General features: G+C 44.1%; 1 protein-coding gene across 2 annotated transcripts in view; it reads right to left on the bottom strand.

Moving 5' to 3' along the window:
- Egflam (EGF like, fibronectin type III and laminin G domains) overlaps nt 1–12,439 on the bottom strand; it is a 163,253-nt gene that overhangs the window by 76,327 nt on the left and 74,487 nt on the right. For both annotated transcript variants that reach the window (XM_041631126.1, XM_041631127.1), the window contains exons 4-5: nt 6,873–6,990; nt 5,726–5,861 (exon numbers count right to left, since the gene is read on the bottom strand). In XM_041631126.1, the coding sequence (XP_041487060.1) occupies nt 5,726–5,861; nt 6,873–6,990 (254 nt within the window). The remainder of the gene's footprint in view (nt 1–5,725; nt 5,862–6,872; nt 6,991–12,439) is intronic.

The following is a 12,439-nucleotide window of genomic DNA, read 5'->3' as shown; positions in this document are numbered from 1 at the left end:
GTCTCTAGGTTCCTTGAGAAGTCTGCTTAGTCTTTCAAAATGCAAATACTGAAATCGCTCTCCCTCTTAAAACTTTCTGTGGTTCCCTTTTCCCTTCAGGATAGAAAGCAAACTCTTTCTTAATGCCTTTCTTGGTCTGACCCCGGCTTACTCCTCTCTTACCACACATAGCTCCAGGCTTTCTAAGCAATTCCGAGAACATTTTCTTCTTGCCTCTAAGCCATTGCTTAAGTGGCTTCCTCTAGCTTAAGCCTTTCAGACTGCTCCCTCCTCCTCTTCCGCAGTTATCTCCGATGTCTCCTTCCTAGCTACTGTAAGAAGCCAGTCCAGACATCTTCAAAACTGGGTCGCCCACTAATATGTGCAACTTTGATGCGTCGATTAAAACTTTCAAGATTAAAAATAAGTTCGGATGCCAAGCGCACATTCCCCGAAGCCGGTGTCCCTCCCCCTGGGGTGTCATTCACCACTCTGGACTATGCTCATCTATATCCCTAATGACACTGTCCAAAATCTTCAGTCACAGCTTTTTCACCTCTAAATCTCTTGCCCGTGATCTGTACACATATGTTAATAACATGGGCTTGTATGAATAGACATTCACTTGACTCTTTTCATAGGGGTGTTTGAGGGAATTAAATATTAGGAATAACAGGATACCCTAACAATGCTCAAGGAAACCCAGATGTCAGCCTTTATGGGGACACATCACTGAGGTCCTAAAGACCACAGGTGCTTTCTTAGGACAGTGGACTAGCAGAGTAGCGGAGACAGACCTCATACTGTTGGTGGAGCACACATGCTATCTGACCCCTCAAGAGAAGGCCTGCCAACCCCTGGCCTATAATTGCAGTCTTTAACCTTCCAATGCCACTGTGACTGCCTGACAAAGCCCATGTACCCCTTCTTAGAATGGTTTCATGTGCAAAATTTTAAACATAAGACTGCAACCAATAGGATGACAGCAATAATCTAAGTAATAAGCATAGTATTTTCATATGTACTATATTATTAAAATGTTAAATAAGAGAACCCAGCAATGAACATCAGTCACTGTAATAATTTCAGTGTAATGATAAACACAGATGCTATTTTGAGATATGTGCAACAATTGTAATGGGATAACAAAAGACCAATCTGACACTGACGGAAGTCCCGGGAACTGTTTGTGCCTCTGTGGTTTGAATCATCACTGATTTATGAAGACAGTGATGAGTTCCATAAGTCAAAAGGAAGAACATAGTTATCTTCCAGCCAAGAACAGAGACCCTTGAATTCTATCTAAAGGGCCGTTTGGAGACGTGAAGATTGCAAGATAAGCCGTTGGCTCTAAGGGAAGACACACAATCCCATAGGCCAGGAGTGAGAGAAAGCCGCACATACCCCATGGAGCTTCCACCGTCAATCTTGCAGGGAGTTTTATGCGAATTTTGCTCCCCACGAAAATGAACTGTGGTGTGAAGTCCAAACCATTAAGTCATCACATTAAAACAATCTGCTTGACCTTCAGTTCTCTCAGTTGCTCTTTGTTTACATATTGGTCTCAACTAATCAAATGACAGGCGGATGGAATGGGGCAATGATACACCTGACTGGCGATTTGTCCTAGGTGGCCAGAGGAGAGCAGGCTTTTGTATTTGCAGCTAACAAATGTCTCCCAAAGCTGCTACATCAGAATTTAATTTATTTTTCCTTTTTATTAAGAATTTTTTAAATACAATCTTTTCTCATTTTACAAGGCTATCCCCATACTCCCTCCCTCCCCTCTCCCTGCTTCTCCCACTTTCCCCCCACTTCCCATCCACTCCTCAGAAAGGGTAAGGCTTCTTTCTCATGAGGAGTCAATAAGTCTGACACTTCACTTCACTTCAAGATGAGCTCAAGGTCCTCCCCCCTATATCTAGGCTGAGCAAGGTATCACTCCAAAGAGAATGTGCTTTTAGATGCCAGTTCAAGCACTAGGGATAAATCCTGGTTCCACTGCCAGTGACCCCACAGACTAGCCAATTCAATTTATATCAACTCCCACAACCCCGACCAGGATTTCACTAGGAACCATCACAGAAGGAAGAACTGAAGTCTGAAGGGATGGACCTGTAGAACCCAGGGTCTTAATTCTGCAAAAATATTTAGCCCTTCTGTCTAAGTCTGAGGCCTTAATGGCTAGCAGAATTTCTAGGACCTTGTGCTAGTCTGCAAGGTGCTTCTGAGACTTTCAGTTTTAAAAGTAAAGTAATAAAAGGAATCCCTGCATCATTTGTTAACTTGAGCCTCACCTGACATCCAAACCAGTCAGGCTTCTTTTTGCTCATTTGGTTCTTTTCTCGAGGCATCTGATACTATAGCACCTTAACTTCCTAAATACTTTGTGGGGTGGTGGTGGTGGTGGTGGTGGTGGTGGTGGTGTTTTATTCTTTTCCATTCTCTTCTCTCTAAGTTGGTGGCATTAGCATAGTTCCTTAGTGCTGTAGTTCAGAAACAGAGGGACTTTCTCAGCTGACAAGAGCAACAAAACAACAGAGAATAAAAGAAATCTCAAATGTTTTCAATGCTAACATTTGAGGGCCAGAAAAACCAACACAGGCCACATTCCTCTTAAATATTACAGTCATTCATCCGGTCATTGCTGTGAATTCTTGTCATGAGTAAAGTTCCAGGAAGAAAACTGCGGGGTCACCTATTTCAGAGGACTGTTAAATCTCAGGGTTCACTCCATCTGGGGTCTGGGATGAAGTTGCAGTCAGAGCCTTCAAGTGAATCACAAATACTGAGATTACTCGAAGCTTCACCATGCATACTGCATTGATAGCCTTAATTTGTTTATTTTTACATCTTTAGAGTGAGCTTATGTGTGTATGTGTGTAGTGTGCACCCATGAAGGCTTGTATGTGTGCACATGAGCATGCACATGTGGAAGTCAGAAGATAATATTCTAGAGTCAGTTTGTCCCTTCCACCATGAGGGTTTTGGACTCAGGGTTGGCACCAAGCTCCTTTGCCAGCCGAGCCATCTCACAGGCTCCTTCTCAGCACGGTGTGGTTAGAGAACAACAGCAGCAAAGACTTTCCAGTGGTGGCCGGACAGTGACAGTAGCCTGAGGGGCCAGGCCATGGGTAGGATGAGTATATGCAGATCCAAGTTGGGCCTTTCTGGCTTTTATATCTGCAGCTGGTGAGGGAGTATGTTGGCTGCCCTAGTGGCATCTGACACTAGAGACACAAGATTCCTTTAACCACATTTCTCTAAGGGTTTTTACATTATCTCCTTAAACACAGATGGCTGGTATTGCGATCATTTCTAAGTGGCTCAGGGTAAAAACATAAAAAGTCCTTGGTGGGGCCCTCTTCTAAGTGCTGAGAGACATCTTTTGCCTTTTCCTTCTCTGAACATCTGTATTTTCTGGCTAAAGACAGCCAGACTCTCAGGGTTACCCAGCTTGGTTGAGGTTACGGCTAGTGACTTAACCCAATGGCTACCAGTGTTCAAATCTACCCCAGCACCTCTATGACATGCAATATTGTGGAACAGTCAAGGTTCCAAGAAAGGAGCCCTTACCTTCAGTGACACACTCTTACAGTTCTCCTCTCCCTGTATCACAGTCTCTGCTCTCATTCTGGCTTCAGAGCCAATTTCTTGTACCCAGATCCTTGTCTCAAACTGTGCTTTGTGGGCACTGAAAGCTATGAGAGGTGTTGGATGGAAGGGGCACGTCTAGGGCCACATGCACACTGGAGAGTTGAGGGAGCAGCATTCGCTCCTGGGGCTTCTAGCTCTGAAGACACATACTTTCATTTTCTACTTCCAGTGTGCATGCAAGGCTAGGACACTGTTATTTCATTTTTTTTTAATCAACATCTCAGACATAGACTGAGCTGAAGAAAATGTATATTTGAGCACAAAATTAACAGTCAATGAGATCCACCCTCCTGCAGGGGATTGAACAGATGATCTGCAAGCCGATGATAAAAAAATTGCCTTTCTCAAAATTTAAAGTACTACATTTTGTTCTGTTGGTGTTGTCTAATTTATTTGTGGGACTAAATCATGTGTTAAAGACCCCCAGGCTTTTGAAATGAGAAAACTGGTGTCTGAGAACCTCAAGTATTGCTCATTTAACTCGCATTAGAACCAGGATTAGAATCATCTCTAGTCTAGGCACACACCAGCCTTTGCCTACCAGGTATGCTGAGAGAAGGATTATATGCTACCTTCAGGGAGGAGTCTGGGTCTGATCTTTGCCACAGTGTCCCTCCTCCTCCCTTTCTCCCTCCCTTCTTTCTTCTCCACCTTCATTCCCTTTTCCCTCGTTTCTTTCTTATTCCCTTCATTCCTTACTCACTTCCTCTTGTCTTTATTTCCTTCCTCTTTTTTTCCTTCCAGGTTTTCCTATCATCCATTTGTCACTTCCCAAGAGTTGTTTCCCTTTGAGGATGACCACCTCTTGAACATTTAGCCCACACACTCCATGTCTGACTGCCCCCCCCACACACACACACCTATGGTTCTTTCAGAGCTTACAATATGACTGGGACTTGATTAGTTCATAAGTTCTCTCTACTCTGGCTACTGTGATGAGCTAGGAAAATGGAAAAGAACCAAGACTTGGCTAGTCAGAATACATATCAAAATTCTTCTGGATCCAAGAAGAAATTCATACTCTCTTGCTAAGCTTGAAGACCACAAAACTTAAGGGTATGGGAAAGTCTGTTGGAAAATCAATCAATGGAGGAGAGCAATGTATGGGCACAGACTGCTGAGCTGGCATGGATCTAGTGCTCCCTGACTTCAGCCTTGCCACTGGACTTTCTAGTCACAGAAGCTGATATGTTATTGCTTCTGCCACTTGGAATTCATTCAGCAAGTCCTGCCTGAAAACAAGATCCGAAGACATAAATGTCTGTTTCCCACAGCCCAGGAATAAACCGGGAGGTCAAGACAGAAAAACAACTCATCAAATCTTGACAGAACCTTTTGGCTCGGTTTCAGAAAGCCTGAGGAGCAAGGTCCTGCCGAGGCTCTTCACGACTCCACAACATCGAGGCCTCAGAGGAAGCCCCTCATCTTTAATGTAGGGCAGACCTACTTCATTCACTCAGCTTCTACCCAGAGTCAGATGGAGACCCAAATTCAGGCTGAAGACCTTGCATTGGGGATTCCTTTTGTTCAACTTTTCTTCTTTAAAGAAAGAAAGCAAGCTGCACAAAGGCATGGACAATCACGAGTTCTACATAAATTTCTACAGTTTATCAAACTGAGGAACAAGAACTTAAGATGTAGGTAGAAGGGAAGAGAGCTGAAGTCCAACTCAGAAATTTGCCCCAAGGAAATATGGATCTGGGAGGCACAGTGCATGGTGCTTGTATATAAAGAGTTCTTCCCTCTCCTTCTGAGAAAAGCCATCAAATATTTAATACAAATACAGTACTTTAGAGTCAGAAGGGCAAGTTTCAAGCCTGAAATGCTTGCCAGCTTATTGGTAACAGTACAGAAAGAACTTCCAGAACCCTGGCTAGAGAAGAAGTAGAGGAGATGGTGTCACCAATGACTACTCATCAAAGATATTCAGGCATAAATCCTGGCCTAATGGCTATCCTGGTCCACGACGACTTTGGACCACCTTAAACACACATTGGCTGAAGTCCAGAGAAGATCCCACACTCTGATTAACACCACATAGGGAGTAACTGTGGTGCAGCTCTGGTCTGTGACTCGCCCTATGACTTACCTGATGTACTCCACAGAGTAGGACTGAATTGGGGCAGTTTCTTCATCTTCTCTGGGTTTCCAAGAGAGAGCCACCTCGGAATCAGAAACCACAAGGACGTGTGGCTTAAAGGGTGCTTCAGGAGGCAGGCAGAAATCTAGACAGAATGACAGACACAGCTAGACTTGGCCGGTGATGGAGAGGTTGGATACATCAAAAAGAGGTGCCCATTCTACTACTGAAACGTATTTACTTGGTATGGCATCAAAGCACAAGCCAAACAATAAAAAGCACTGATACTTTTACTATTTCTTTTACTATTGCCTCTCTCCTCCCAGAACCTCTGGCTGGCAAACAGCTCAGTTGGCTCTGATGTCTCTGTGACCCACGATGTGTACCCCTGAGAATCACTTGCCACACCCCATCTCCCATCAATGGCTCATCTGCTTCCATGTCGTAATTGGTACTTAACCCCAAGGAAACGGAATACCCATAGTTACGACCGCTTATTTTCCAACACTTCTGTCTGTGTGCTTTGTGTATGTACTGATGACCAGTGGTAGGACAGGTGGCGTGTGTCCTCACGTGGGAAAAGGATCCCGTCACCTGGTACGGTGCTACTGTCCACGCGTCCAGACCTCCACACCTTCAGGTTTTATGTACACTACTGTTTAGGCCCGGAGGGCTTTTCCACCATTCTAAGCACTCCCTGAAGTACAGGGTGGAGACTGATTAACGTCACATCTCGCCAGAGAGCACAGAGTGAACAGTAGCTGCAGAGGACCCAGCACTGTAATCCAGTGTCCACCTCTGCGTCGCATGAATGAACAGTTGCTGGATTTTCCCCTCCCTCTCTCGCCTTCCTCACTGTCTTGATTCCGACCCACCCGCTAGTCTCAGTTTTTATTGTCTCAGTGAGTTCTTCCTGCATTCCTAAGTACTAAGTCCCTGCAGCCTGTGGGGCTAGTTAACAGTCTGTTACTATATGCTTATCAGTCGGTGTCTTGCCTCACCCTGCGGAGTTCTGAGAGAGCAGAGACATGCTTACTGTGGCCACCACTGGCCTCGCAGAGCCCAAGATAGTCTCTGGCACGTGATGTTGGCTGAGTGAATGCATAAATAAATGGAGGTCCTTTCCCATCATTAGTTGATTTGAGCCGAATGTTACCTTGAGACAAAGTGGTCACAATCCGAGGATAGCTAACCTTCCCTTTGCCAGTCTGGCTGTAAGCAGCTATGCTCATTCGATACGTGGTGCCTGGCTTCAAATCTCCAATCACTTCCTCCTGTCAATAATCAAACAAGAAAAGTGCCAAAAAATTAGGAGTTCTACTTGGACACTCTAGACCAGCGGTTTTAAACCTCTGGGGTCGGACGCACCCTCCTCCTCCCCAGAGTCACAAATCAAATACCCTGCATATCAGATATTTACATTATTATTCATAACAATATCAACATTACAGTTATGAAGTAGCAACAGAATAATTTTATGTTTGGGGTCACCACTACATGAGGAACTGTACTGAAGGGTCGCAGTATTAGGAAGGCTCAGAACCACCGATCTGTACCGTTTCTGTAAGGTTTCTATCTTGGGATCTCTGGGTACTTGCTTGGGACAAAGACGGTTTGCTCTATCTAGGTTTTGACCCAGTTACAAAATTTGCACAAAGCCAAACATCACAACGTATTTCTCAAGTCTGGAGGGTTAATCTTCACTAGAATCCACAGGCATCCAGAACCGGAGCTTATCCGAACCTGCTGCCCTCAGGCTGCTGCGGCTCACAAAGGGACTTCTCAGGGATGCCTCGGTCTTTCTTTCCCTTTGCACGTTGCCATGTTGAGGGAGCAGCCACATGGCAAACTTGAGTTTTTATTTGTGCCCATAGAATAAAGGATGGGAATGTTGGTTCTCAAATTTTAAATGGATGGAATCACCTAGAAAGCTTTCTAAAGATAAATTATGGTCTTGATTCCCAGAGTGCCTGATTCTGGAGTCCTGCGTGAGGAATGGCTAAGAATTTGTTGCAGTTCTGACAAGTTCCTAGATGATGCTGATAGTGATGCTGATGCTGCCTGCTCCCTGCTCCCTGAGAACTGCTGGAACTAATGATGGATGCACATGTGAACTTCTTCACAGAAACACTGAGTGGAAAGCCCACTGAAGATTTGCTCCCTCGGCTCCAGGACGAGGCGTGTCTCCACAGTGCTAAGTGGGAGGTGCAGCTGTAGTTAGTGCTGTGGGAAGGCGCCAGCTGGGAGCCAACCTGTTCTGGCTGAACCCTGATTTCCCCACCCTTCTCTATCTGTGCTATTCACACTCAACTTCCTGAGTCCCAGCTTCTTCAGCAATGGACTTATAGCTGCCTTGTATGGTCATAGCGTTAGGATCGCGTGTGTACCGTACTGTAGTTGGGACGGAGGTCATGTTCAAGAAGCAGGTTGTGGTACCCACTGTCCGGGATCTGCAATGACTCTCCTCTGCTTACTTAGGTTCTTCATTCACTTCAGGGTTCCAGTTCTTTCCTTCACACCTTTCTGGACTACCTAAACCTGGTGATCACACCTACTGAATATTTTGCCACTAATTTGGTCCTTATATACACATAGCTTGAACATTTCTCATCCAAAATGACAAAAACCAAAGATTTTTTTCTAACACTAACATGGCATCAAAAGCCAAAAGTTATATATTTGACTTCATGGGACAAGTCAGACAAAACTGCTTGTGAACTAAGAAAATTGCCTGAAATTATCTTCAAACTGTGAGATTAGGAATACATGAGACATCAGTGATTTGTGTTTATAATTGGGTCCTATCTCAATCTTATCTCATCTGTCTGTCTCTCTCTCTCTCTCTCTCTCTCTCTCTCTCTCACACACACACACACACACACACACACACACACACACACACACAGAGAGAGAGAGAGAGAGAGAGAGAGAGAGAGAGAGAGAGAGAGAGAGTCCAAAAAATATTTTAAATCTGAAGCTCTGATCCGAAGCATTTGAACAAGGGACAACCAACTTGCCCTGCGAACTGTTACTGCTTTTCCAGGTCGTAAACGGTTGAACTGCTTGAGAGCTGGGGCCACACACATCCTATTTGTATTCACAATATCATTAGAAGCTTCAGCTTGACACTGACATCTTCGTCCTCCTCCCTCTCCATCACCCAGTCAGTGATCAGGGTAGCTGACGACACCTTCTTCATTCCACTGGACTCTGTCTATGTTATTTTTATGCCAATAGTCGTTTAGATCTAAGCCCTCACAATGAAGACAATAGGCTGATGCTGTCTACCACAAGTACTGACTGTACACCCATACTGCTATGCTAAAGTTACCTTCCTAAACCTCAAATCGGATCCTGTCACTTTGCGTTTTAAAATCCCCTCAGCACAGCCTATGTGTGTTCCCCCCATTCATCCGCCTAACATCCTCCATGCCATCGCCCCTCCTGGCATTCTACATTCCGGTCATACCTAACAACTTGGCAGCGATCACACTTATGCCATTCAATTCCTTGCCTCTGGGCCTTTGAACCTGCTGCTCCTCTCCATGAAATGTCCTTCTCGCTACTCTTGCCTGGCTCACCCTGCCCATCTTTCATGACTCAACTGAGACATTACCTCATTTCTCTACCCCGTCCCTCAGTCTGGTTAGATGCCCCTCCTCTAGGCATCTTTGGTGTCCTTGGTGAGCCTCAATTTTAACACTGATCACCTTGTATTGTAATTGCCTGTCATTTGTCACCTTCTCTCAACCCAGTTAAGGACGGGATGGAGCTTCCTATTCCCCTGGTATCACACGATTGCCAGATACACTCCTCGTGCTCATGTGGGGTTTCTGATGAATGAATAAGTGAATTTGGGGGAAATGAAAGAAAGAAATCAAGAGCCAGGATGTCCCAGCATAGCAGATTACCTCATCAAGACAACAGCCTCAACTACTGACCCCTCCATCATGATCAATAGTACCTTCCATGGCTTGAATGCATTCTCCTCAAGTTCACGTTCATCAACTAATATAGACCCGAATCCTCAATACAGCAGTGCTAGAGATTGAGCCACGTCCCATGTGATTAGATCATGAGGACAGAGCCCTCAGGAATGAATTAATTCCATTACCTACTGTGGGAATTGGCTAGTGATTGCAGAAAGAGTCTGGTTATTGAAGGAACTGGCTCTTGATAGTGAGAGCAGGAAGCCCAGAAAGTCAAGGTACATAAGTAGTTTGTTTGAGGTCAACCTGGGCTACAGCTACTCTGTCTCAAACAAACAAACAAAAATAAATACATAAATATTGGAAAGTATAAATTGAGGTGAGCTGGCCCCTCTCACTCTTGCACGTTCTCGGGCTCCTTCACCTTCCACAACGGGATGAGGCATCAAGGAGGCCCTCACCGGATGCTGAGCAGTGTGGCTGTGGTGCTCTTGGACATCCAGCACTCAGAAACATGAGCCAAATAAATTCCTCCTCTTTATAAATTACCCACGATGCTCTGTTCTAGCAGCACAAAACAAATTAAGAGAGCAACCATGCTCTGGGCTCTGCAGTCAACAACTCCAAAGTCACGGCCGAGTGTCCTTTTCCCTCAACCATGTATGTCCTCAGATCTGACCCCATTCTTCCATTTCTATCTCACAGTCCCTTGGCTTCTTGTCTGGGCCACTGCTATGGCAGTCCAGAAGATGTCTGTTTCTAGTCTTTCCTTTGCTCCTTCTCTCTCTGTCCTATACACGCCTTCACAGAGGATTTCTGCTGCACACGAGGTCTGTGTCCATAGTGCCCCTCCTGCTCTTCTTCCTAGAACCCTACCTCTACCTTCTATCCCAGGGTTTAGGTCAAGTTGAAAGGTGCAGAGTCTAGAGTGAGTGTGTGGGTCCAAAACCTAGGTTTTGTTCTTCTCCCAACTGACACTCCCGGCTTGTTCCACTGAGAAGAAATACTTTCACACCAAGTGAATGTTCTACAGGCTTTTGCTGTAGGAAACTTTTCTCCTGGAAGTCCCCAAAATATATGAAAATGGAGTAAAATTATATCATTTCATAGATTGTTCTTGATTTTACTAGGAGTTGATACCAAATCTCACTAACATTAATTACCATTGGTGGATGTTTTATTTGTTCTTTGTGTTTGTCTTTGAGCATGTACCCTTATTTAATTCAATTTTCTCGGAACATATACTAGTAAGTGACAAAGTACTGATCCAAGCCCGCCTCACTATGACTCTAAAACCCGAGTTCTAATGGAATCATATCCATACTGAAAATATTTTGTGATGCTTATTATTTATTATTATTTATTTATTATTATTTCAATAATAAATACTTACAAACACTGAAATCTAGATTACTAATTTAACTATGAACATGAATGTTCATAGATCAGAAATGTGAGTGTATCAGAAACAAAAACCAAGAAAAATTCTATTTGTCGAAGTGGCATATATGCATTAGCAAGGACTCAAACTGCTCATTAGACATGGTAGGGAAGAGACAGAGGGCAACTGTTTCATGCTAACCAGGTGGCCTAATTGGTAGAGGTCGAGTACTGAGAAGTTGGGGCCATGAAGAAAAACTGGAGTCGGTGATTTACTGTCATTTCTTCTACTGACACCTCTCCTCCCAAACAGAATTTCTCAGAATTTTGTGGCATCATTAGTAAAATACCAGACAATTCTACAAATCTTTCTAGGCCTATCCTTGGATATCCGGTAATTGCTACTCTAGCCTTTCATGGAACTGGAGAAAATGTTGAATATGTTGTTTTTTAAATAAAAAAGGTTTTTCTCTGTTCTGTTGCTTCGTCAAAGTCTGAAAACAAGCCTAGTTGTTCCTCTCTCTTACACTTCATTTGCACTGAAGATGCTTTCTGGGAGAAGCCAGAGTGAACCCAGCAGCCTCCCTACCTCCCTCTCCACTTCTTCTTTGTGTGATTTTTGGCAAAGTTGGGTGCTGCAAGACAACCCTGATTCTTATTTGTCTATTCTTTTCTGGAATGCAAAAAAAATAAATCACTTCCCAAAGTTGCATCCTTTGTCTAAACAACACCAAGACCATCTGTCAATGAATATGTTTTCACCACACATGTGTAGGAGATTTTAAAAGGCAGGTCATTAATTTCACTGAGCTCACAGAGAAAGTTCGAGTAACTGAACTGAGATATCTCTTCCCTGAGACTCTTGCCCTCTTCGTGGACTGCCATGGCATCACCCTTGCATCTCATGACTGGGTTAGTCAAATATTTTTATGCAGTATTTTGGAATTTGTAAGATCTGGGCACACTACTGTATTCTTCAACCCATCCAATAGCTTTGAGAGGTCAGTGCTATGATCCACATGTTATAGATTCTGAAACTAGATCAATAACCACACCACTATCCCAAGCAACAGTGACTCTAACTTCCATTATAAAACATCCTATCACTTAGTCTTTCCAATCTCCTTCGCCAGACATAGCACGCTAATATCTAAGGTTAGGCTCTGATTATCCAAAGTTCAATGCCCTTCAGTGTCCTAAGACTCCCTCTATTTACAATTTGATCTTAGGACTCTCTCTCTCTCTTCATATCATTCACTCCTCATTCATAAAAGAATCCCTTATTGTTGCAGTTAGCAACTTTAGACCATGGGGACGAGGGAACAAAAGGCTGGGAGGGCAGTGGGGTCGAAGGCAGGATAGAGAGAGCTCATCGATGCCACCTGCATAATCATGAGTCCCCAGAGATCTAATG

The sequence above is a fragment of the Microtus oregoni genome, unplaced genomic scaffold (genome assembly GCF_018167655.1).
Source record: "Microtus oregoni isolate MIOR12 unplaced genomic scaffold, Mior012 000036F_ref0000092, whole genome shotgun sequence".
NCBI lineage: Eukaryota > Metazoa > Chordata > Mammalia > Rodentia > Cricetidae > Microtus > Microtus oregoni.
The sequence above is the reverse complement of the archived record's forward strand: the minus strand, read 5'-3'. Positions and strand labels throughout refer to the sequence as shown.